The sequence below is a fragment of the Stegostoma tigrinum genome, chromosome 20 (genome assembly GCF_030684315.1).
Source record: "Stegostoma tigrinum isolate sSteTig4 chromosome 20, sSteTig4.hap1, whole genome shotgun sequence".
In the NCBI taxonomy this organism is placed as follows: domain Eukaryota; kingdom Metazoa; phylum Chordata; class Chondrichthyes; order Orectolobiformes; family Stegostomatidae; genus Stegostoma; species Stegostoma tigrinum.
In genome coordinates, this window is record NC_081373.1 from 16,723,521 (window position 1) to 16,748,787 (window position 25,267).

Here is a 25,267-nt window from a genome sequence, read left to right on the forward strand (position 1 = left end):
ATGTATGTACAAGAATACATGTATAACGTTTATACATATTACATGCATATTATCTGCCCTTGAAAAGATATATTGTATAAACATACATAGGCAGTGTGGTGGCTCAGTTGTTAGCACTACTGCCTTACAGCTCCAGGGACCTGAGTTCAAATCCAGCCTCGCGCAACTGTGTGGAGTTTGCAAGTTTGTCTCATGCCGTGTGGGTTTCCTGTGGGTGCTCCAGTTTCCTCCCACAATCCAAAGATGTGCAGGCAAATTGGATTGGCTACGCTGCATTGCCCCTAGTGTCCGGGGATATGCAGGCTAGGTGGATTAGCCATGGGAAATGTAGGGCTATAGACTGGGTGGAATGTTGTTTGGAGGATTAGTGTGGACTTGTTGGGCTGAATAGTCTCTTCCACACTCGGGATTTTATGATTCTAATGTGCCTCTTGATACGCTTTCTCTTTTCTGTCCTTTGCAGGACCAGGCATTTCCAGTTATTGGAATGATATTAAGCAGGCCGGTCTCTCCCTGAAAATGTGCCTCGAAAAGGCTAAAGAACGAATTCCTGAAAAACAACAGCACGTGACCCCAGTGTATCTTGGAGCAACAGCTGGCATGCGCTTACTGAGGTTAGAGTCTGTATCTGAACAGTCTTTCATGCTTTTTCCATTTCTGACCTCTCGTCTATATTTCTGATCCGTCCAAGTCATGAAGTCTCCTGCAGGGAACTCGAACACTTGTTAATTGGGCAGATACTCGTTACTTGTGCCTCAGTTGGTTTCAGGGAGTCAGTCAGCTTGTCTGGAGAGTGAGAGTGGGGACAATAGTCATGTTCACAAGTCACAAGAAAGGAACCAGTTGCTTGGAACTGAGCTAATACAACTCTACTTCACTTAGAGGATCTCTGGACTTCTCTACCTCAGGTTGGATGCTGAGTCATTGAGTATATTGAAGATAAATGTTACAAGATTTTTCAGGGGGGGTGAGGGAATTAGGATCTTGGAATTAATGTAGGAAGGTGAAATTGAGGGAGAAGATCAGCAGTAGTGGAACAGACTTGAACGATTGGACTGGACACTCCCACTCTTGTTTCTAACACCTTTAGGTTTTTTCAGTCTTGACCTATGAAACTTATTGATGAACTGACAAAAATCTGACTCTGGTTTGGTTTAGTTTGTTTGTTATCTGAATGAAATAACTGATCAATTGACTAAGAGGAGAATTCTCCCTTTGTGGAGAAACTGTCTTAAGCTAATTATAAGCTGAACAGAATGAACCTTTCACAAGAATACAACAAACAGGAGCAGGAAGAGACATTTGGCTGATTGAGCCTGGTCCACTGTTCAATGTAACCATGGTTGATCTCAAGTTTCATCTCTATTTTTCCACTTGCTACCCATTTTCCTCAATTTGCTCAGAGACAAAAATCTGTCTTTCTCATTTTTAGTATATTCAATGATGGAGACTCCACATCACAGAACATGAGAGGGAGATCAAATTAGAGAGAAGCCATACTGGTCACAGAAAGTAGAAAAGTAATAAGCAAAATTAGAAGACAAATATAGTAAAGGCATGCATCACATAAGAAAAGGTGATGTGGTGTTAGCATTGCTGGACGAGTAATCCAGAACCCCAGTTCTAGGGGAATGGTTTTGAATCCCACCATGACAGATCGTGAAATTTGAATTCAATAATATGTGGAATAAAAATCTGATCTAATGGCAACTATATGATCACTGTTATTTTCTGTAAAATCCATCTTGTTCATTAAAGTTCTGAATCTGCCTTCCTGTCTGGTTTTAGGACAGTAGAACACAACTGGAGCAGATGTTGAAGAATCATTTAGGAATCAGGCTGTTTTAGATATGGTGCTGTGAGATGAAAAAAGGGTTACTTGACAACCTTGCTTTAAAGGAGCCTTTGAGAAATAGCAATTATAATACAAAATCATTTTGTATTAGGTTTCAATGTGATATAGCTCACTCTGGAACTAGGGTCTTTAATCTAAACAAGAAAAACCAAGGTGTGAGGGGCCAATTTGTACTGATGGATTGAAAAAACACAATAGAATTTGATGGTAGGTGGGCTGTGGTTAGTGTGAAATGCAAAACAGGTTCGTGCACTTCTCTACGATAGGGATGAGCATCAGATGATGTTGTATAGACATCAGATCAGTCAGAATCAAATTCCATTTAACAGCCTTTCAACAGTTTTTGTTAAGTATTTCACTTCAAGAACAAATTGGAAATTGTGAGATTATGCTTCAACAGCAGATCCCAACTCCCACGAGAGTCTGGAAATAGCTTCACTAATTACTTGCATGTACTATCCGAACTATGCAACTATGCATACCAAAAAAAAATTCACTTGTGTCTTTGAATTACTGAATTATTGATTTACTTACTCAATTACAGAACTTCTTCAATCCAAAGAGGATCTAACTCTAGGGTAGGCAGTCCAATTAGTAGTCAATACATAGTCGAAAAACATTATTCAAGGATCATCATACAACAACATTTTATTTAATGTAGAAAGCACAATATAGCATTTGACCAAAGGGAACAGAAACATCTGAAGAGGTGAAAGAGACTTTCCTGGCCCATGTACTAATTCAGATGTAGCAAGTCAAATACCTGGAGAGTTCGTGGCTGGGTTGTATATAAGGGAAAAATGCGGTCTCTGTCTGGCCTAGGCCCATTTTGGCACCTTGTTTTAATTCAATCTTGCCACCCAGGTTAGGAAAATTCAGGTTAAGACTTGTCCAAAGGCATCAGTTGATCAGTACTCCTGTTTGTCATATGCATTGTTGTCCTAGCATTGAAAAGGAAAAGTACAAGCTTACTTTCCAAAGTCCCTGCACTTTGCTTTCTCTTCCTACATTGAATATCTGGATTGTTTGCTCAGCTGGAGGATGGGTGGTAGCCTACCATGTGGATGTGCCTTACTCCATTGTTTTCATAAAGTTTCAAACTCCCCATTGGTAAATGGGGTCCCATTGTCGATTACAAGGACTTCAGGTACATCATGCATACCAAAAGACTGGCAGAGATTTTCTGTAATGTTGTAAGAGGTATTAGAGGCTATTTGGTGCTCATCGAACCATTTTGAATGGCATTGGTAAGGATTAAGAATGTAGACCCCATAAATGGCCCTAAAAAAATCTTCATGTACTCACACCCAGGATCTGCCTGATCTTTTCCATAGGTGTGTTGAGGCTGCTAGGGGGGCCTTCTGGTTTTTCTGGCATGTTTTGCACCACTTGATCAGGTTGTCGATATCCATGTCTAAGCTAGGGTGCCAAACATTGCTCCTTGTGAGCATTTTCATTTTAGAAATTCATGAGTGGCCTTTGTGCAATTCTTGGAGACTTGGAAGAAAGACAAACGTAAGTCTGCATACTGCAGTCTTCTATGCTCATCTCCTGATACTTTATATAGTTTCAACCCATCCAAAGGAAGTCCTTGTGGTCCAACATTTAAGATGACAAGATGTAGTTTTGCCAACGTACAGTCCTTTTGGGTCCACGCCTGGATTTGCTTGCCCAATTCTGGTAGATTGTGTCATGAAGTTCAAAGTCATGATTATTTCATTCATTTTCAGAGGTAAAGTATGCTGCTGGCTAGTGGCAGGCAGCTGAAGGCATTTGCATTGACTATATGGTTTCTGAGATGATGTTCCAAAATATATTCATAGGCATCCAATAGCTGTGCCCAGTGTTAGATCAGAGCTGATGTGATGTTGGAATCGCCATGCCTTCCATAAAGAGGCCCATTAGAAGCTTATGGTCAGTTACTATGGTGAAATTTTGACCTGGGCCTTACTGGTGGAGTTTTTTCACTACATAGATGATGGTCAAATCTTCGTTCTCAAACAGGACATATTTTCTTTCTGCCTCCACCAGGGTTCACCAATCTAGCCTTGGTGTCTCACAGGCTTAAAGGCAAGATGCCCTAACAGAGTTTCCAAAAGTTTTTCTCCGAATCGATTAAAACGGTGTCACCTGTGTCAAACTGCATTTCTCGGGGTGGCCATTTACCTGATGTTTTATCTTAATTGGAGCTATTTTGGGAGCAATTATGTAATTTAGGTTTATCAATTCCTCACCTGATTTATTTGTAAAGCCCTATCTTGAGGTAGCTTTGCCCTTCAACCTGGGTGGTATGCTTTTCATTTATTGGGGTAGTCTTTTCTCGGCGAACTCTATGACACAAGCGCAGCATGGACTTTTTGCTCCTCACTGTATTCCGGAGAAACTTCCCGTACAGTTCAAGAACCTTGCAGCCTCTAACTCCAATCCCTCTTCCTTGACACAAATGAATGCTGCAGGTACTATCAGCTGGGGTCTTGTGTCTGTGGTACTCGGGGGGTCACCCAAGTTGAGGACAGTACCATCTATGGGCCATTGAAGCTCCCAAGCCCCTTTATCCTGCATTTTTTTGTGGGATAGCCTTCAGTTCTATGGCTTTTTTGAGATCCAGATCTGGTTTAGTGAGTACCTTCTGATGAGTCATAATATTATTAATTCCACAAATTAAGCAATCCTTTAACATTTCCTAAAGTCTTGACCTGTACTCAGTGGTCTGCCAATTTGCAGTGTACCATCAAGAATTCAGCCAACTGGTTCCCCAAGAATTGAATTTACAATGTTAAACCTATGATGCTTCAAATTAACAGATAGTTGATACTTATAGAGTCGTAGAGTCATACAGCACGGAAACAGACCCTTCGGTCCAACTTGTCCATGCCGACTAAGCTTCTCAAATTGAATTAGTCCCACTTGCCTATGTTTGGCCCATATCCTTCTAAACCTTTCTTTTTCATGTGTCTATCCCAATGTATTTTATTGGTTGTAACTGTACCTGCATCTACCACTTCTTCTAGCTGTTCATCCCATACAGTAACCAGACAGTGTGAAAAAGTTTCCCCTCAGATCCCTTTTAAATCTTTCTCCTCTCACCTTCAAATATGCCCCATATTTTTTAACTCCCCATTCTGTGGGAAAAGACTTTTGCTATTCATCTCATCTGTGCCCTCGTAATTTTTAAAATCTCTACAAGGTCAACCTTCAACCTTCTCTGCTCTGATGAGAAAATGCCCCAGCCTATTCAGCCTATCCTTAAAATTTAGACGCTCCAGTCCCAGCAAAATCCAGGTAATTCTTTTCTGAACCGTCTTCAATTTAATAATATCTTTCATATACCAGGGCAACCAGAACTGTACATAGTACTCCAAAAATGGTCTCATCAACATCCTGTAAAACCTTAATATATTGTCCCAATTCCTATAGTCAATGGCCTGAGCAATGAAGGCAGGCTTGTTAAATTCCTTCTTAATGACCCTGTCTACCTGTGACTCAACTTTCAAAGAACAATGTACCTGAACCCTAAGCTTTCTCTGTTTGGCAACACTACCCAAGGGTCTACTTTTAATTGTATAAGTTCTGCCTTTGTTTGTTTTACCAAACTGCAATACCTTGTGTTTATCCAAATTAAACTCTATCTGTCATTCCACAGCTGATTAACCCAGTTGATCAAGACCCATTTGTAATCTTAGATAACCTTCTTCACTATCCACTGTACCACCAACTTTGGTGTCATCCAGAATCTTACTAATCATGCCTCCCAAATTCTCATACAAATCATCTATATAAATGACAAACAACGGTGGACCCACCACCGATTCCTCTGGAACACTGCTGTTCTCAGGCCTTCAGTCCAAAGAACTGCCATCCACCGCCAAACAGGTGGCAAATGCTCTCTCACTCCCATGTGATCTAACTTTACTAATCAGTCTACCATGCAGAACCTTGTCAAAGGCTTTACTAAAGCCCAGGTAGACAACATCTACCACTCTGCCACCATCAATCTTTTTGTTTTAAAATCCTCAAAAAAATTCATCAAGTTTGTGAGGCACAATTTCACACACACAAAGCAATGCTGACTATACTTAATCAGTCTTTGCCTCTCCAAATGTGTGTCAATCCTATCAATCAGAATCTTCTCCAACAATGTAGCCACCACTGATGACAAACTCACCAGTCCATAGCTTCCAGGCTTCTCCTTCCAGCCTTTCTTCAATAAAGGCACAATATTAGGGTCCACTGCCATATGTATCAGATTATCAAAGGATTTTAACTCTGGGGCTGCTGAGTAGTCAGTATCTTTATGATACTGAAAGCCAGGGCCCCACAAGCAGTCGAGAGAATGACTTTTTATCAGTGATTTCCTTCTGTCCCATCTGTCTGAAAAAAGATCTTATTCTTTTGTCATATTTTTTTTTCATTCACACAATGAGTGCACCACTGGCTAAGCCAGCATTTATTGCCCATCCCTAATTGTCCAGTTGAGAGTCAACCACATTGCTGTGGGTCTGCAGTCACATGTAGGTCAGACCAGGTAAGGATGGCAGTTTTCTTCCCTAAATGAACCAGATAGGTTTTGCCAACAATCAATTTATGGTCATCATTAGAGCCTTAATTCCAGATTTTGTAATTGAATTCAGATTCCACCATCTGCCATGTCAGGATTCAAATCCGGAACTCTGAACATTACCTGGGTCTCTGGATTAATAGTCCTGTGATACTACCACTGATCTATCACCTGCCCACATGGGGCCAATCCACCAAACCTGTATAATAAGATTCCAGCTTCCCAAACAGGGGCATTTTTAAAAAGTCACTTCACAGTTTTATCACGGTTTGTTGAAAGGCAAGGCTAGCCGAAACTTTTCTTGACTCTTGTCACCAATGTAATAACTCAGGAAACCTGACTGGAAAGGAACACCATTTATTGTCCAATACCAAAATACACTATTCATGTCTGCTTTATATTTTTACAACCTGTTCAGAGATTTGTAATACACCTCTGAAGCAGGCGGGACTTGAACACAGGCCTCTGTGGCTCGAAAATAGGAACACCACCACTATACCACAAGAACCCTTTGGGTGTGCTTTATTTTATTTTTTGAACAGCTTGTTCACAGTTGTTCTTATATACCTTTGGACCAGGTGGAACTTGAACCAGGATCTCTTAGTTTAGAGATAGGAACACGACCACTGCACCACACTTGAAAAAGGTTCAGGTGATGGGTTCCAGATGGCAGGCCATTGCCTGTTTCCTTAGGAGCTCCACAACTCAATGAGCTCCACAAAGAGATTAATTAGTGATTCCCCATGGGCCTTGTAGGGATGATTGCAGGAAGAATTTGGGATTTGCCTTTGTGTCAGCTGCTAGCCTTTTCTCATAGTTCCTCTTTGTTTCTCTTTATTTGCTTTACCACCTTCCCACCAACCTTCCATATCCCTGTTGGTTCTCAATTGAATTTACTTGTATACACTTATCATGTGCATGTTTTTTCCTTTTTGGTGAAATAGAAAGCTGAATATCAATAAGGTGAGCTGTAGCAATAGAAAGGCATTTAAGAAGAAGTATTCCTGCTTAATTGGCAACTGACTGCTGCCTCATGAGAGAAATGTGTCTCATCCACTTGGCAAATACATAAATGATGCAGCAAGTCACCGCTAATATTGAGAAAAGCCTTGTCATCCAATTCTGTCTCAGATCTTGCCATAGCCCATGTTGCACGGATACTTAAAGGATTCTGCCCACTATTTTAAAAAATAGATTTTTGCTTTGGGACAGAAATGAGGGGAATTTATTTTCTTTGAGGCTTGTGTGACTTTGGAACTCCCTGTCTCAGAAATGGGTATAGGTGAGGTCATTGAATATTCTTAAGGAAGAAGTGAATAGGTTCATGTTGATCAAGGTAAACAAAGGCTATTGGGGATGGATGGGAATGTGGGATTCAAAACATGGAATGCTGCCATGATCTTATTGAACGGCAGAGCGGACTTGAGGGTGTCACATGACCAACTTCTACTCCTATTTTGTATGTTTGAAAGGTGTGGTCAAAGGAGTATGGGTGATCTACTGCAACGCATCTTGTGGATGATACACACTGCTGTCACTATGCATCATTGATGAAGGAAGTAAATGTTGAAGGTGATAGATGGGCTGCCAATCAAGCAGGCTTCTTTGCCCTGGATGGTGTCAAGCTTCCTGAGTGTTGTTGGAGCTGCACCCATCCAGGCAAGTGGGGGGTATTCCATCAGGTTTCTGATTTGCACCTTGCAGATGGTAGTCAGGCTTTAAGGAGTCATGAGGTGAGTTAGTCACTTCAGGATTCCTAGTTTCTGACTTTGTTTCTTGTTGCAAAGTATTCGGCACTAGTCAATGGTAGCTCCCAGGATGTTGACAATGGGGGATTCAGCAATGATAATACCAAAAAATATCAAGGGGTGATGGTTAGATTATATATTGTTAGAGATTTTCATTGCATGATAATTGTGTGGCACAAAGGTTAGTTGTCACTAATCAGCCCAGTTTTGGTGTTGTCCAGGTCTTGCTGCACACGGACAAAGACTACTAGAGCATCTGAAGAATTGAGAATGGTGCTGAACATTGTGCAGGCAATATCTAGTAATCCAAAGGATCGGGTTGATGCTGTCGGGCGTAGGTTTGAATCCCATCATAGCAGTGGGAGTTTGAACTCATTTAATAAATCTGGAATTTAAAGTTAGTCTCAGAATACTTACGGTTCTTGATTGATGGAGAAAGCATCTGCTTCACTGAAGCATTTTGGGAAAGGAAATTTGCCATTCTTACCTGGTCTGGCCTCTGTGACTTCAATGCCACAGCAATGTGAATGGCTTTTAACTGCCTTCTGAAATGAATGAGCAAAATTTTGATTTTTCTGGAGTACTTTGGGAAATAACTTCACAAAGGCCGGTATCCCATTACCAAGTCACCTTTTATTTACATGTAGAAAGTCCTTGACACTGATCCAGCTCTCTCAGAGGTAGCTCTCAGAATGAACAGAACCTGTGACACTCATATTTATAATTATCAGCCAGGATTCCTTGACTGAACCAGATTAAGAGCACCAATTAAGGAACTCATATTCTCTGAGATCTGTCTGGCTGACCTCATTATAATCATGCCATCCCCTCTGAGTCCGAGGACATAGGCCAGTTCTTTGGTTTTGTAGCTCCTCCTGGGGTGTTTTAGCACTGGATCAAGTTCCTCTGACTGACTTGGATACAGGCAATGTGTAACACACAGTAGCTTGCCTCCAGTGCCTGAAGCATTTTGGAAGAAATTCATTCTTTTCTTCAGGTGGCAAAGGCATGGTGATGTCCACTGTGTCCATTTCAGATTCCAAGGTCTTTTTAATGCTAGATGGAGAGGGAGAACCACTGGTTCCAACAGTCTTGCTGACTATTCTGAGGAGCCAGACACATTTTGCTCCCATTTGTGAGTTTGAAGCACCCATATGGTCCACATGCTTGTTCAGGACCGTTGCACTTACATGAACTTTATATATCACTGGACCTGACTTTGTGTCAACAATGTGTCTTACCCATGAAGGGCCATTCCCATGATTTCTGCACCAAACTTTGTTCCCTGAAGACAAGTGTCTCACTTAGCGAGACTTGTATCCGGCATTGGCATTCCTGATAATGGGAACTGCAGATGCTGGAGAATCCAAGATAACAAAGTGTGGAGCTGGATGAACACAACAGGCCAAGCAGCATCTCAGGAGCACAAAAGCTGACATTTTGGGCCTAGACCCTTCATCAGAGAGCTCTCTGATGAAGGGTCTAGGCCCGAAACATCAGCTTTTGTGCTCCTGAGATGCTGCTTGGCCTGTTGTGTTCATCCAGCTCCACACTTTGTTATCTTGGCATTCCTGATGCTGTTTTACACCTGCCAGTCACTCTACTTAAATGTGGAATGTCCCTCACACTGATCTAGCTCCCTCAGAGCCAGCCCTCATTAAGGCAAGACATCTGAAATTCTTGTTTTTATCTGTCAGCCAGGGATCCCTGATTGGATCAGATTAATGGCCCCAGTCAGGGAACACATATTCTATGAGGTCCACATGGCTGACCTTGTTACAATCAATGCACTTAGATGATGAGGAACAAAACTAGATGTATCAACTATCATCAGCCTCAGCACCAAAATCTAAAAAATCAACTTTGTTGACCCTGCAAATTCTTCCTTACCTCTATGATTTTATGATTTGGGGCTAGTGACAAAATTGGGAGAACCATCCCAAGACTGGTCAAGGAATAGCCTGACATAGACATGCTCACAAAATCATACATTCCAAAACAATGTCCCGGACACCACCATCACCATTCCTGAAAATGTCCTGTCCCATCGACAGGACAGACCAGCTGGGGTGGAGGCACAGTAGTATACTGCCCAAGGGAGTCCTCAACATTAACTTTGGACCTCATGAACTCTCAATGCATCAGATCAAACATGGGCAAATAAACTTCCTGTTGATTTCCAGGTACTATTTGTGTGCAAACGTATCAGAACTTCTTCATATTGAAAACCAATGGTAAAACAGTAAAAGAGGCAAGTTTACTGAAGGTGGTCTGTGTTCGGGACTTCTATGCCTATCACTAAGAGTGGCTCTACCACTGACCAAACTGGCTGAATCGTAAAAAATATAGCTGCTGGTCCTTGTCTGCAATGTGTGGTGAGACAACCAGCAAGAAGGAAAAAAAAATTGACATTGTCCTCACCAGTCAACCTTTGAAGATGTTCATGAGAGTACTAACAGAGTGACCACCATACAATCACTGTAGAGACAAGATCTGGACTTCACTTTGAGGATTCTCTCCAAAGTGTTGCTTAGCACTACTACTGTGCTAACTGGGACAAATTTGAAGAGGTCTAGCAATCCTAAACTGGGCATCCATGAAGTGCTGTGGGTCATCATCAGCAGCAGAATTGTATTCAACTGGAACCTATAATCTCATGGCCTGGCATAACCCCTTATCTACCATAACCTTCAAGCCAGGGGATCAACCAGATTGGGTACATCCAAGGCTTTTAAAGGAAGTGGTCATAGAGACAGTGGAGGCATTGGTCAAAATATTTCAAAGCTCACTAAATTCTAGGAGAGTTCTAACAAATTGGAAAACTGTTATTTGTCACCTCTGTTCAAGAAGGAAGGGAGATAGAAACCAAAAACTTCTAGGTTGGTTTGCCTAACATTTGACAATGGGGAAAATGCTGGAGTGCATTATTGCAGAAGAAATAGCAGGCTGTTTAGAAGAGCTTAACTCGATCGAACAGAATCAAAATTAATGACAGCATAAAATTACAACAGAATATTGATAGACTCAGTGACTGGGCAAAGATGTGGTAGATGGAGTTTAATGTAAGCAAGTGTGAATTTGTCTAATTCAGACTAAAAAGGAACAAATCATGATACATTTTAAAAGACACAAATTAAATACAGTGGTTGTCCAATGGGATTTGGGGATTCAGGTGCATTGCTCTTTAAAATGTCATAGATAGGTGCAGAAATTAGTAAAGAAGTCTAGTGGAACACTGGCCTTTGTGCTTAAAGGACTGGATTACAGGAATGAAGACATCATGCTGCAATTTTACAAAACCCTAGTTACACTCCACTTACACTGTGAGCAGACCTGGGTGCCACACCTGAAGAAGGATGTTTTGACCCTGGAGGGGGATCTACTTATGTTTATAAGGATGATAAACTGGACTTTAAAGGTTAAATTATGATGAGAGATTATACAAATTTGGTCTTTATGCTCTAGAATTTAGAAGGTTAAGGGCTGTTCTAATTGAGATCTTCAGAATATTAACAGGGAAAGACAGGGTAGATAATCTATTTCCACTGATTTCCACAGATTCTAGAACTAGGGGGCATCATCTAATTAGGGCCAGGCTGTTCAGGAGAGGTTTTAGAAAGTTGTTCTACATGCAAAAAGTGGTGGAGGTTTGGAACAGTCTTCCTTAAATGATGGCCAATGCTAATTCAATTGTTAATTGACCCAAATTTAAATAATGCCCTGATGTAGCTCCATTTGTGGGTGTTGGGGTGGTTGCTCGTGTAATTGAGTATCTGGTCCGTTTGCGTGGTCTTTCTATATATGCCATATAAGGACCTGATACTCAATTACACGAGCAACCACCCCAACACCCACAAATGGAGCTGCATCAGGACTCTATTTAAATGAGCCACAATGCATTTCAGCAATCCAGAACGGCGCAAAGCAGAATGGGAACACCTCTGCAGAGTCTTCAAAAGAAATGGATACTCGAAAAACACAATCTGCCATTACCTTCTAGACAGACCACAACAAAACCCTACCGTATGTCAAGGACATTTCAGAGATGATCACAAGGTTACTCAGATCCCTAGGTATCAGGGTGGCCCATAAACTGACAACCATCCTATGATAGCTACTGGCAAACATAAAGGATCCCTTACCCAAAACCAGCCAAACTGAGATAATATATAAAATACCACATCAGAACTATGAAAAACACTACATAGGCCAAACCAGAAGAAAATTGACTACACAATACATGAATACCAACTAGCCACCAACAGATATGACCAATTCTCACTTGCCTCACTACACACAGACAACGAGGGACATGAATTCGTTTGGAACAACACATCTATAATCGCACAAGCCAAACAGAGACATGCCAGGGAATTCCTGGAGGCCTGGTATTCCAACTGGAACTTCATCAACAAACGCATTGAAATAGAAGAGGGATAACAAGGTGTAGAGCTGGATGAACACAGCAGGCCAAGCAGCAGCTTTCCTGCTCCTCTGGTGCTGCTTGGCCTGCTGTGTTCATCCAGCTCTACACCTTGTTATCTCAGATTCTCCAGCATCTGCAGTTCCGACTATCTTTGAAAAAGATGGGGGGTTTTTCTGAAGAAGGGTCTGGACCCGAAACGTCAGCTTTCCTGCTCCTCTTATGCTGCTTGGCCTGCTGTGTTCATCCAGCTCTACATCTTGTTATCATTGAATTAGAACTTGTGTACAAACCACTGAGAAACAAAACCGGAAGTAACACCAATCACCCCAGCAAACTGAGGCACATAGATAACAAGAAGGACAGAACATCGACACTTCACCGGAGGTGCACCGACGATGTTACCTAACAGAGTGATGAAACATCTGGGCAAGCAAGTCCACAATCTCATCCACAACCTGAGCTACAAATCTTCTCGAAAACTTTAGACTTTTATGTCTATCTGATAAAGTGGGTGAGACTTTGGTTTCATACTTTATCTGAGCAACAACATCTCCAGTGTGCCCTAAACTCCCCACTAGAATATCAGCCTTGCTTTCTTTGTGCTCAAGTTTATGTTAAAAGACTTCAACCCAGAACCTTGTGAATCACAGGCAGAATGCTGCCCACAGAGCCATGACTCAAGGCAAGACTAGGCACTGAGGGGGCCAGATAACAAGACTTTACTCAGCTATTAAATCAACCAGGTTGATACACATAACTCAATGCGCAGGGTCAATCCAAAGGATCAGCTTGTTGGATACTCAGATATTCCTGAGTTTCTCCTCTTTTGTCCTATTTTCCAGGTTACAGGACCAATTTCTGGCCGAGAAACTTATGAATTCAGTGGAAGAGTTCATTAAGACTTATCCATTCAATTTCCAAGGGGTGAAAATTATAACTGGACAAGAAGAGGGAGTGTTTGGATGGATCACCGTCAATTATTTAAAGGAAAACATCGGGAAGGTATTTTTGAAAACACTAACCATTAAATGTTGCCTTGACTGTATTCCAACTGCACAGTATAAATACTCAGCTTTATCAATACAGAGCTTCTGTGTTAATTGACAGTCTGTCAATGGAATCTGAATGAGCCATTGAAGAACCTCAGGCTGAAGCCCACAGGAGCTGTGGAATCTGTGAACATTCATTGCTATTTACAGATTCAGCTGTTTCTGGGCAAATCTCTGTGAACTTGTGGAATCAGTGATAAAGTCCATCAGAGTAGTGGGTCAGTAAAGGAAGGGTCAGTGAGGATGGGTCAGTGAAGATGGGTCAGTGAGGAAGAAGTACTGAGGGGGGTTGGTGACAGAGACTCGATGAGGGTAGATCAGTGGGGATAGACTAGTGAAGATCATTAAGTGATGAGGATCAGTTGGGATGAGATGGCAAATAGGAAGTGATAAATGAGGAAGGGTCGATGAGAGGGTTCAGTAAGGGACAGTTCAGTGAGAGAGACTTTCTGGAATCAGTGATAGTTGGTCAGTGAAGGTGGATTAATGAGAGTGGGTTGGTGAGTGGGTCAGTGAGGAGGAGGCAGTGACCATGAGTCACTGAAAGGTTTTGGGGAGGATGTGTCAGTGAGGGAGGATCAGTGAGAGATAGGTTGGTGAGGGAGATGTCATTGAAGAAGGGGTTAGTGAGGGTGGTTCAGTGAGGGAGGATCAGTGAGTTTGGGATGGTGAGGAAAGGTCAGTGTGAGAGAGTCACTGAGGGTTGTCAGAGGGAGGTCAGTAAGCAAGGGTGAGTCTGGGTCAGTGAGCGAGATGGGGTCAAGTTAGGGAGGGATTTTAGGATCAGTGAGGGAGGGCATACGCACAAATACATAAAACCTGCTTAACCCAAACAGGTTCTTCACTTCTGACGGATGTGTTGCCAGAGGTGCTCACAATCATGGGGAAGGTGGTGGCAAGACAAAGATGAACAGTTCCAGCCCCTGGCCCAGTCTCAGTCCCAGTCTCAGTCCCTCGTTTTCCTATCCCTTAGCCCAATCTTCGGCCGTAACCCCAGCTGAAATAATTTGTGTGTATTTTGTTTGTGTATATCTGAGAGCATGTAAATGTATAGATGTATGTGAGGGAGTATCAGTGTGTGTGTATCCCATTAGAGAAAGATTTCCCTTAGTTGTTTTGCGTGAAACAGGGTTTGGGTTGTTCTGAATGATTATGCTATGGGGAGACACTATAAGCATACGGTTCTGTAATATTAAGCATATTCATCATGTTGTAACAATTGAATGAATTGAATAAGTGAAAATGTCAGATATCAGTTGCGTTATTGCTTATAATGTTTATCTCACTCACTCCTTATCAACTTCGTTAGGACAATGTAGGAGGAAACCCTGAAACACTGGGGGCACTGGACCTGGGCGGTGCCTCCACACAGATCACATTTGTTCCTGATGGGAAGATTGAATCCGAGGAAAGTGCTCTGCACATCCGTCTGTATGGGAAGAGTTACAACATATATACACACAGCTACCTATGTTACGGAAAGGATCAGGCCCTGAAACTGCTGCTGGAAAAACTGAATGTAAGAAAGGACTGAGCACACAATTTCCTCCCTGTCTAAGAGTGTTTGCAAACCCTGTGAAAGCTGCCGAGTATGCGGGGTTAGAGAATCTAATGACACATACTGACTGGTTTACTCCCAGTACCAGCTGTGATAACTGCAGGTGACCTCCTACCTACCTATGTTGTCCCACAATTGTTACAGAGTGGTATCCCTCAGGCTATTGAAACAATTTTCTGTCTGTAATGAACAGTGATGCAGGATCCTTTGTGACTTACAGCTAATCACCTTCGTGGTCATATATGAACATGCTAAGATATGAACATGTGATTTAGGACCAGGAGTAGGCCATTTGGCCACTCAAGTCTTCTCCCCCATTCAATAAAATCATGGCTGATCTGAATGTTCCATATTCCTCTTACCATCAATAACCTTTCACACCCTTGCTTACAAAGACTCACCTACCTCTGCCTTAAAAGTATTTAAGGATTTTGCTTCCACTGCCCTTTGAGGAAAAGTGTTCCATAAACTGACAATATTGAGATAAACATTTCTTATGTATCTAATAAGCGTATCTAATAAGCGATTAAGATCTATTCTATTCCTAAAGTTTCTAAAATTGTTTTGGAACTAGTGGTAAGCTTAATAAAATATGTAAGAAAGGAAATTAAATCTGATTTGATCAGTTGTTAAGACAGGAGAGTGTGACGCAAGTAAGACAAGTAAAGGGACCCAGAGGGCAGTAATACAGGCAGTAATACAGGAGACTTGGCCTTTGCAATTGTCTAACATTTTGATTTTTATTTACCTTGTTTGCATGAAATCAAGGCAGATGAGTTAACTGACTACGATACCATGAAATGGGAGTAGGGACAGTGCAGTTAGGAAAATTGACACTCTTTTCTGGACCAAAGAATGTCTGTCCAAGCACCTGTGGATCCACCAGCACCAGGGTTTGGCACATTGGCTCAGGTCTGGAGAGGAACTTTCAGTAGGAGGGAGAGGATCCAGTCACTATGGTTTGTGAAGGTACCAATGGCAAAGGCAGGACAAGGAAAGAAGTTTTGTATACGCAGTATGAGAAGATTAGATTTAGATTAGATTAGATTCCCTACAGTGTGGAAACAGGCCCTTCGGCCCAACAAGTCCACACCACCCCTTGAAGCATCCCACCCAGACCAATCCCCTATAACCCACACACCCCTGAACACTACGGGCAATTTAGCGTGATCGATCCACCCAGCCTGCACATCTTTGGACTGTGGGAGGAAACTGGAGCAGCAGGAGGAAACCCACACAGACGCAGGGAGAATGTGCAAACTCCACACAGACAGTCACCCGAGGCTGGAATCAAACCTGGGTCCCTGGTGCTGTGAGGCTGCAGTGCTAACCACTGAGCCACCGTGCCGCCCCATCAAAGCTAGCCATCAAATTGAAAACAGAACTCAAGTGTTACATTCTATGGATTATTACCTGAGCTATGAGCAAATTGGCAGAGGGTGAATAAGATTAGTGAACTGATTGGTGGGTTCTGGTTTGTGGCACACTGGCATCATTGAAAATAAAGAGAGATGGTTAGATTCTCCCTTGTTGGAAATGCACTTGAGTGCTGCAAATATTACTTTCCACTTGTCAGATCAAGTCTGGATGTTGTCCAGGTCTTGCTGCATATGAACAAAGAGGTTCAGTATCTGAGGAGACTTCGCATGGCTGGAGAATTTTAGCTGCAGGGGATAGCCTGGGGTTATGTTAATTGGTAAAGAAAATGTTGAAGGGGAGATAAAATTACAAGGCACCCAAATAGAATGGATATGAAAGACCTACTTCTATTGAAGCGGAGAGGTCAATATTGAGGGGCAGGAATTTAAAGTCATTGGCAAGAGGACTAGCGTTGGGGAGTGTATGTGTCTGTTGGTGAAAAGAGTCTTTTTTACCCATAAGAAAGGAAAAATTAATACGAACAAGTAAATTTTGGAAATAAGGGGACTGGTCCAAACTGGAGAAATTCCATAATATGGAACTACTGTTCATACCTTTTCCAAGGTTCACCAGTTTTTCCTTCTGTGGAGGTCTGTACCCCATTGTCTGAAACATGGAAAAGGCAGAAATCCTCATTAGATTTTAAAAAGAACACACCCGCTCTCAACTGCAGTGACGTCCAGAACAGGAATGCAAGATTGGCTGGTTAGCTGATTTCCAGCTGGTCATAGATAAGCTGGGCTTAATGGCCTCCTACTGAATCATTAATTATCTATGTTTCCAAAGACATTTTTGCGGTTTCAAAATAAATTCATCAGTTGATTTGTGATTAAAACGGTTTGAGTATAACGGGGTCCTAATTAAGCCAGTTAACCCAACTTTGTGATCTGCAGTCACTCACCTCCAGTCCTTTGGATCAAAATGCTATCATGTTGTGAAAATAGGAAGAATCTCCATGGGAAGAGTGAATCAATGCATCAAAGTCAGAAATGAATATTTTGAAACCACTGTTGTAGGAATAAAGAAAACGGGGATTTAATTTAAAAACTGCTGAAAAATTGAAGTCTTTAACATAGATCCTGAGACTTCTGACTTTTATAGTTGCTGTGTGTACTAATGTTGCACAGGAGCATATCCTGTTCATTGTGCCTGAGCTTCAAGTGACTCCATTGCTACTGGGAGGGTCAGCATCTTGTTAGAGTTTGGAAATCTTATCAGAGAGGATGAAAACTTACTGATTATAATATCAGCATATTAATGTTGGAAAAGAAAGAATAATAGTGCACTGCAACACCTTCACAGAAGGAAACAATGTCCTATCATTATAATTGTGACTGCATTCAAAAGTATGCCACTCCTTGTAAAGTATGTTGAATGTCATGAGGTCATCAAAGGCATTTTGCAAAGTTGACTTCTTTCATGGATAGGAACCTCATTGCAGGTGCTCCCTCTAAAGTGATGATGACATCATAGATCTGGCATCTTTGCAATTGTCTCATGAGGTTATTGATGTGTTGACCGAATTTAGTATTGTCATGACAAATCTTTTATATAGACTTGGGGATAATAGCATTGTGCTGATGGTCTGCAATATAATTATCAGTAATGTTATCGTAATTGTGAAGGGACCTTCAGATAATATTACAAGGCTCATATAAAATCCTGGGGTCAGGATATGGTTTTCTTAATAAAACATGGTATTGTCCTCACTTATGAAGATGTGTTTGTAGAAACTGAGCAAGATAATGTTCTCAGAGTGTGATGATATCTAGAATGTCATAGGATGGTGAAGGTGATCCTTTAGAGAGTGTCAGTGCCCTTAACAATCAAGATAATATGATTCTGAATGTTAACAGTTGCATCATATGAAAAGGTGCTTCTAACTACCACATTCCATGAAGTTAGTTAATGTTATGCATTTTTTGAAATGTTACTGTGGAAGGTTGTCTAATTCAGGTTTCTTCCAATTAGGAGGGCAGTAGTTAAACTTTCAAATGTACAACCTCCATTGACAAAGCATATAAATGATGACTGAAGGTTTTAAATGCCATGAAAATTCCACTGGTCACTTGTTCTAATTTGAATGGGAAACTGGCAGACCATATGGAACTGGGTCTGTTACAGCTTCCCTTAGTCGTCATTGTGACTTATGTTGTGACCCACATAGAAAAATATGTTGATTCTCAAGCTCCGCTATTCCCGGGGTTACCAAGAAAGTAAATGATTTAATTAAACCATGTAAAGTCCCAAATTTACCTGCCTGATAGAATTAAGTTAGATTCCTGTACTTAATGAGAACTACAGTTTTATTACAAATAAGTAAATTCTAATCACAAGTGTACAACTATTAACTATCAACACATGGCTTCACTAGTTAAAACTCTAACTCTTTTTTAAAGCCTGAGACACATATGCGGACACCAACAAAAGAAAAGTCTGAAAGGTAAAGGAAAAACGACTTGGAAACACAATTCAATAGCACCAGTCCATAGGGTTCATTGAGATGTTCCTTTTACTTATGAAAACTTCCTGTTTTTTTAATCTACTTCCTCTAGGTTCTTTCAATTCTTTGTAGAAGGCAAAGAGCAATTGGTACACAACTGCAAAGTCTGTTAGTTACTGGTTAAAGACAATAGCTTATAGCAACTGGTGAGAGTAACTAGCTTTCCTCAGGCTTGAAATTGTTTTACTGCACAGAGAGAGAGTGAGAGAGAGACAGACAGACACTACCTGCCTTTCCTGTATTCAAGCTATTTTGCCACCCAGGATTCAGTTAGAGAGTTGACATCAGGCTGATAACCTTTGGCGTTCATATAAAACCTATAAAATACTAAAAAGACGAGACAGGATAAATGCAGAAGGGATGTTCCTGATGACAGGGGGGTCCAGAGGTCACAATTTAAGGACATAGGATAGGCCATTTAGGACTGAGATGAGGAGATATTTATTAAACCAGAGAGTGGTGAGTCTGAGGCTCAGAGCATTTGAGGCCAGAACATTGAATGTTTTAAAGAAGAAAATAGTTAGATCATAGATCATAATATCCTTACAGTGTGGGAACAGACCCTTCAGCCCAACAAGTCCACACTGATCCTCAGACATCCTACCCAGACCCGTCCCCCTATAGCCCACCTAACCTACACATCCCTGAACACGCTGGCAATTTAGCATGGCCAATCCACCTGGCCTGCACATTATCGGACTGTAGGAGGAAACCAGAGCACCGGGAGGAAACCCACGCAGACATAGGGAGAATGTGCAAACTCCACACAGACAAGTTGCCCAAGGATGGAATTGAATGTGGCCTCCTGGCATTGTGCGGCAGCAGTGCTAACCACCGAGCCACCGTGCTGCTCCCAAGTTCTTGGGCCTAAAGGGATAAAAGGGGATGGGGAGAAAACAAAAACAGGTTCCTGAGTTGGATGATCAGCCATTATCATATTGAATGACCCAACTAGCTTGAAGGATCAAATCCTCTACTATTGCTCCTATTTTACAGATCTGTTAGCCATATTAGTAGTTGGGAGAATTCTGGATTCTATTATAAAGCATGTGACAATTAGACACATCTGATTGGCCATAGTCAGAATGGATTTGTGAAAGGAAAACTGTCCTTGACAAATTTGTTGGAATTTTTTTGAAAATGTTACCAAAATTCCGTCTGTGCAGCTGCTCAGAGGTTTTGTGCAGGCCAATCAGATTGCTGACACAGTTCTGAGCATTGACATTCAGTTTTGAAAACTGTTGCCACCTTGGTCCACACAGCAGAAAAAAATAATTAAAGGGAATGTTGGCTGTTACTAACAGAATTGATACTATTGAGCTGATGGATGTTGTTTCATAAGGCATTTGATAAAGTTCCCTGCAGTGGACTTGTTAGAAAATTTCGTGGAATAGGAGGTAATATGGATTAGTATTGACTAACAGACAGAAAACAGTAGGAACAAATAGGTCGTTCTCATATCAGCAGGTTATGACAAATTGGGTACCACAAAGATCAGTTGTCGAGCCTCAACTGTTCACAATATATAGCAAAGATTTGGAGGCGAAAACTAACTGTAATATTTCCAAACTTGAAGGTGACACAAAGCTAAGTGGAAATGTGTGCAGTGGGCAAGTTGCAAGGCAGATTCAGGAGGTTTTGGACAGGCTCAGGGAAGGTGCAAGAACATGGTAGGTAGAGTATAATGTGGAAAAATGTGAGAATACCCACTTTGAAAGGAGGAGCAAATAGGCAGACATATTCTCAATTGGTAAGAAGTCGGAAAGTGTAGATGTACAAAAGAACCCAGGTGTTCTTGGTAAGTGACTGAAGGCTAACATTCAGGTGCAGTAAGCTATTAGGAAGACTGATTGCAATAGTCTTTATTGCAAGAGGATTTGAGTATAGGAGTAATGAAATCTTGCTTCATTTGTGTAGGAGTTTGTTTAGACCATACCTGGAGTAATGTGCGTAGTGGTCACCTTATCTCAGGAAAGATATTATTGCCATAGATGGTGCAATGAAGATTAAGCTGATTTGGTTACTGGAATTTAGATTATGAACTGGATTTTCCTAATCAACATATGCGTTGGTATCTCATCATTTTTTTAAGGAACATCATTTTAAACTGTTATTCATGTTCTCCCTTTTTCTTGCTCTCATCTTCAATTTCTTTCCCTTTGCACTCCAATTTTAATATTATTATTTACATTTCCTGTCTTTTTAGTTCTATCTTGCTTTCCTTCTCAGTTCTACTCTTGTTTTGTCTTTTTCTGCTCTTTGGAATTCCATCTCCAGCTTTCTTAGTTCAAGTTGCTTTAATTGTAATACAATATTACCTGATTCTAAAGTTTCACTACCTGGAGTACATGGTCTTGTATTTCTATAAACCAAACACTGTGTAAGTACTTCAATTCTATCTGTCTCCTTGGCTTAAGCAGGCAGATTCACTTCTACTAACTTGCCAAATCAAGTTAACAAAGTTTTGGAAGTTAACTTAAGACTGTCAGGATCAATGCTGCCACCTGCAGGAAATTTGCACTTTCCACTGCCAATTCTTATTGCAGTACAGAACTGGTCTTTATTATTGACTAATGCCACATTAAAATCATTGTTGTCACTGCAGTATTTCAAAATAATGCAGCACGAGTTCTCATTCTGTTGTTACTTGTAAAAGTGCTGATTCTCAACCTCCACTACTTTGAGATCACCACAAAAGTTAATGATTTAATTACTGCATGCAAAGTCACTGATTTACATGTGTGTTAGAATGAATTTAACAGAAAATGCCCACCAGATTCCTGTACTCAGTAAGAACTATTGATTCATTCAACATGCAAACCGTGATGAAAGGCTTTTGTGGCAGAATGGCAGTGTCCCTGCCTCTTAGTCAGGAGACCTGGATTCAAGTCCCCGATGTATATCACAGAATGTCTGAATGCATTGATTAAACTAAGTACCCTTGCTGGTGCCAGGTCATTCATAAACAGCTTCCCTGAGTGCTTAAATAAAACAGTAGTGTATGCACCACACAAAATGAGTTTCAGCAACTTGTGAAAAGTGCAGCAATTCCATTCACTACCCTTGATCTTAAAACAAATTTTCCATTTATGTTTATAGTAAATACTGCAGAAAATGACTTTTATACTTCTTTACAATTGACAATGGTGAACTCGTGTGGGTCCAGGAGTAAGGACTTTTAAACTAGGAGTTCCTGGTCTAGAATCATGGAAACATGCAACACGAAGGAAGATTATTTAGCCCATTAAGAAAGTGCTGGCACTCTGAAAGACCTATCCAATTAGTTCCCCTCTAGTGTTCTTTTCCTAAAGACTTGAAAAATTTCCATTTCAAATATATAGCCAATTCCTTTTTAGTATCCACATACGAGGACTTAACAATAAAAAAATGAACACTGCAGGATATTTTGAATTTGAATGTGAAATTTAGCCAGAAAATGGATATAATTCAATAGTTGAGCCAGACTGGAAGCAACCAGAAACAGACTAAAACAGACTACTTCCTAAATCTAACTTCCAGTAAGATGATTGAAAGACAAATGTCTGCTAAAGAGGCTGAGGACCTAAATAGAATCCTGCAGGCTTTAGTCAGGAATATAGAAAATAAAGTTTAGTTCTGGCTGATATTTGGCATGAAGATCAAGATTTGGATGGTTCAGGTTCCTTTTAATGCTGGAAAATAATCTTGAAAATGATCAGGAGAGTATGAGGAAGAACTTATTCCTTGGATCATCTCTTCTTGACTGCACTATCCTGGCCTGATTCCTCTTCAAACATTAGTCCTAACTTCTTTTGGCATGTTGACCATCTCCTGAACTTTCTTTGTAACACCTTTTTGATCTGTCTGAAGCTGATTACTGTTGGTATGTTCCATCTTTTGTGCAAAATGATAATTATATATTCATAGAAAGTCATTTCATGAACTGTATGACTCTGAGCCTTTCCCTAGATAGCAAAATATTTGCAACAAAATATGCTCAGAGTACCTTAAAGCTTTTGGCAGCTGCTGTTCTGTTGGGTTGTCATTGCAGTTATATATTATAGTCTATCATTTGTTGCAAAATGGACAAGGGGATAAGACTGTGGGGAGCAGGAGCAGGATAGGTCCAGAAGTATGTCTAATCTTCGTCGACCTCCTGTCATTAGCCCAACAACCTTCCAAGAAGCTTCCAAGAACTCTGTGTTCCTACTATTCTGGTGTCTTTTGCATTCTCATCCACTTTCAGCCCACCATTGCTAACCATATCTTCATCTTCAATCATGCAAGGCATTTGTGATCCCATGTCAGGGGTGCCATGTATGGTAGTGACCTCCTTATTTAAGGAATGATATAAATGAGTTGAAGGCAGTTCAGAGTAGGTTTACTAGACTAATTCCTAGAATGGATGCATTGACTGAGAAGGAGTGGTTGTTCAGGCCGAGTACAGAAGAATTAGAAGTGACATCATCAAAACAAACAGGATCCTGAGGAGTCTTCATAAACGTCAGTGTGGAGAGGTTGTTTTCTCTTCACAGAATCTAGAACCAGGATGTCACTGTTTAAAAATCAAGGGTCACCATTTAAAACAAAAATGGAGCAAAATGGTTTCACACAGAGTGTCTTGAGTCTTTGGAACTCTCTTTCTGAAAAGGTAGTGGAAGCAGAGTTTTTGAATATTTTTAAGACACAGGTGAATAGAGTCTTGTTAAGCAAAGTGTTGAAGGTTTATTGGGGTAGGTGGAATTGGGGATTTGAGGTAACAATCAGAGCAACCACAATTGTATTATTGAATAGTGGAGCTTGCTCAAGGGGCTTAATAACCCATGTTGCTACTTGGTTTATATGAATGGGACTGCCAAGGTCAGCATCCATTCAAACATGCTCGAAGGATGGCAGGACTAGCCAATGAAGAGAGATTGAACAAATTGTGTCTGTATTCTGTCAAGTTCTGAGCTTCAAGTATATTTATTTCAGAATAAGTGTGCCCAAAAGGAATGCCACATAGGTCTGAGATGAGAAGAATTTTTTTACTCAAAGGATTGTGACCCTGTGAAATTCTCCAACACAGAAGGCTGTGGAAGCTCTGTCTTTTCTAGTATGTTTAAGATCGAGATTTATAGATTTCTGATTACCAGTAACGTACAGCATTATGGAGCTGGAGTAGGTAAAAGGCATTGAAGTGTTTGATCAGCCTTAGTTGTTTTGAATGGTAGAGAAGGCTTGTTGGATTGAATGGCCTTCTCTTGTTCTTATGTTCCTAATCCTTAGCATTGCTGTATTTCTAATCCCTCTTTGATTAAAACAATCCTAAAAATCTACCTCTTTGGCCAAGTTTTTGGTCAGTGTTCCTATTATCGCATTCTTTAGCTCAAATGTTTGATCATGTTCTGTGAAATGTCTTCACATGTTTTATCATATTGGAGGGGATCATAAGATTAAATTATTGTTGAATGTGGCCTATCCAGTTTGAGGAAATGTCAGCATATACCAGATCCTCTGGAGGCATACAAACCACTATTTTCATGCTTGTGTATCAACTTAATTATTTAAATCTATGATAATCTCGTACGCAGGCTGCAGCTGTTTATAAGTAGAATATTCTTAAAACCTACCCCAATGCTGCTGTTTTAAATTTGACTCTTTCTGAAAAATATTTTTTTTCAAAAACAGCTTGGGCGAGGATCACAATCTGCACAGCTTCTTTCTCTATATTCTTTGAAGGGTTGTTGGAGTTGCTGGTAAGGTCAGCAAATGTCCCCCATCCCTAAATGCCCTTGAACTAAGTGGCTTGCTTGGGTTATTTCAGAGACCACGAGACCATAGGAATAGTAGTAAGCCATTAAGCATATTGAATCTGACCCGCCATTCAATGAGATTGTTGCTGGTCTGATAAACTTCCACTCCACTTTCCAGTCTTTTCAACAAAATCCTTGATTCCCTTACTGATTAAAAATTGGTCCATCTCAGTCTTGAATACACTTACAGACCCAATCTTGACAGCCCTTTGCAGTAAAGAATTTCACACATTCAGAACCGTCTGAAAGAAGAAAGTCCTGTTCATCTGTTTTCACTGAGATTATGCCCTCTGGTCCTATCACAAGGGGAAATAACCTTTTCCCATCTACTGTCAAGTTCCCTAAATAGCTTGAATGTTTCAATTAGGTTGCCTCTC

The 25,267-nt window shown here is 40.8% G+C and overlaps 1 protein-coding gene across 3 annotated transcripts in view; it reads left to right on the plus strand.

Annotated features, from left to right (window-relative positions):
* Positions 1-25,267, plus strand: part of entpd1 (ectonucleoside triphosphate diphosphohydrolase 1) — a 118,257-nt gene that overhangs the window by 72,973 nt on the left and 20,017 nt on the right. For all 3 annotated transcript variants that reach the window (XM_048551333.2, XM_048551332.2, XM_048551334.2), the window contains 3 exons: positions 464-614; positions 13,430-13,589; positions 14,946-15,155. In XM_048551333.2, coding sequence (XP_048407290.2) covers positions 464-614; positions 13,430-13,589; positions 14,946-15,155 — 521 coding nt within the window. The remainder of the gene's footprint in view (positions 1-463; positions 615-13,429; positions 13,590-14,945; positions 15,156-25,267) is intronic.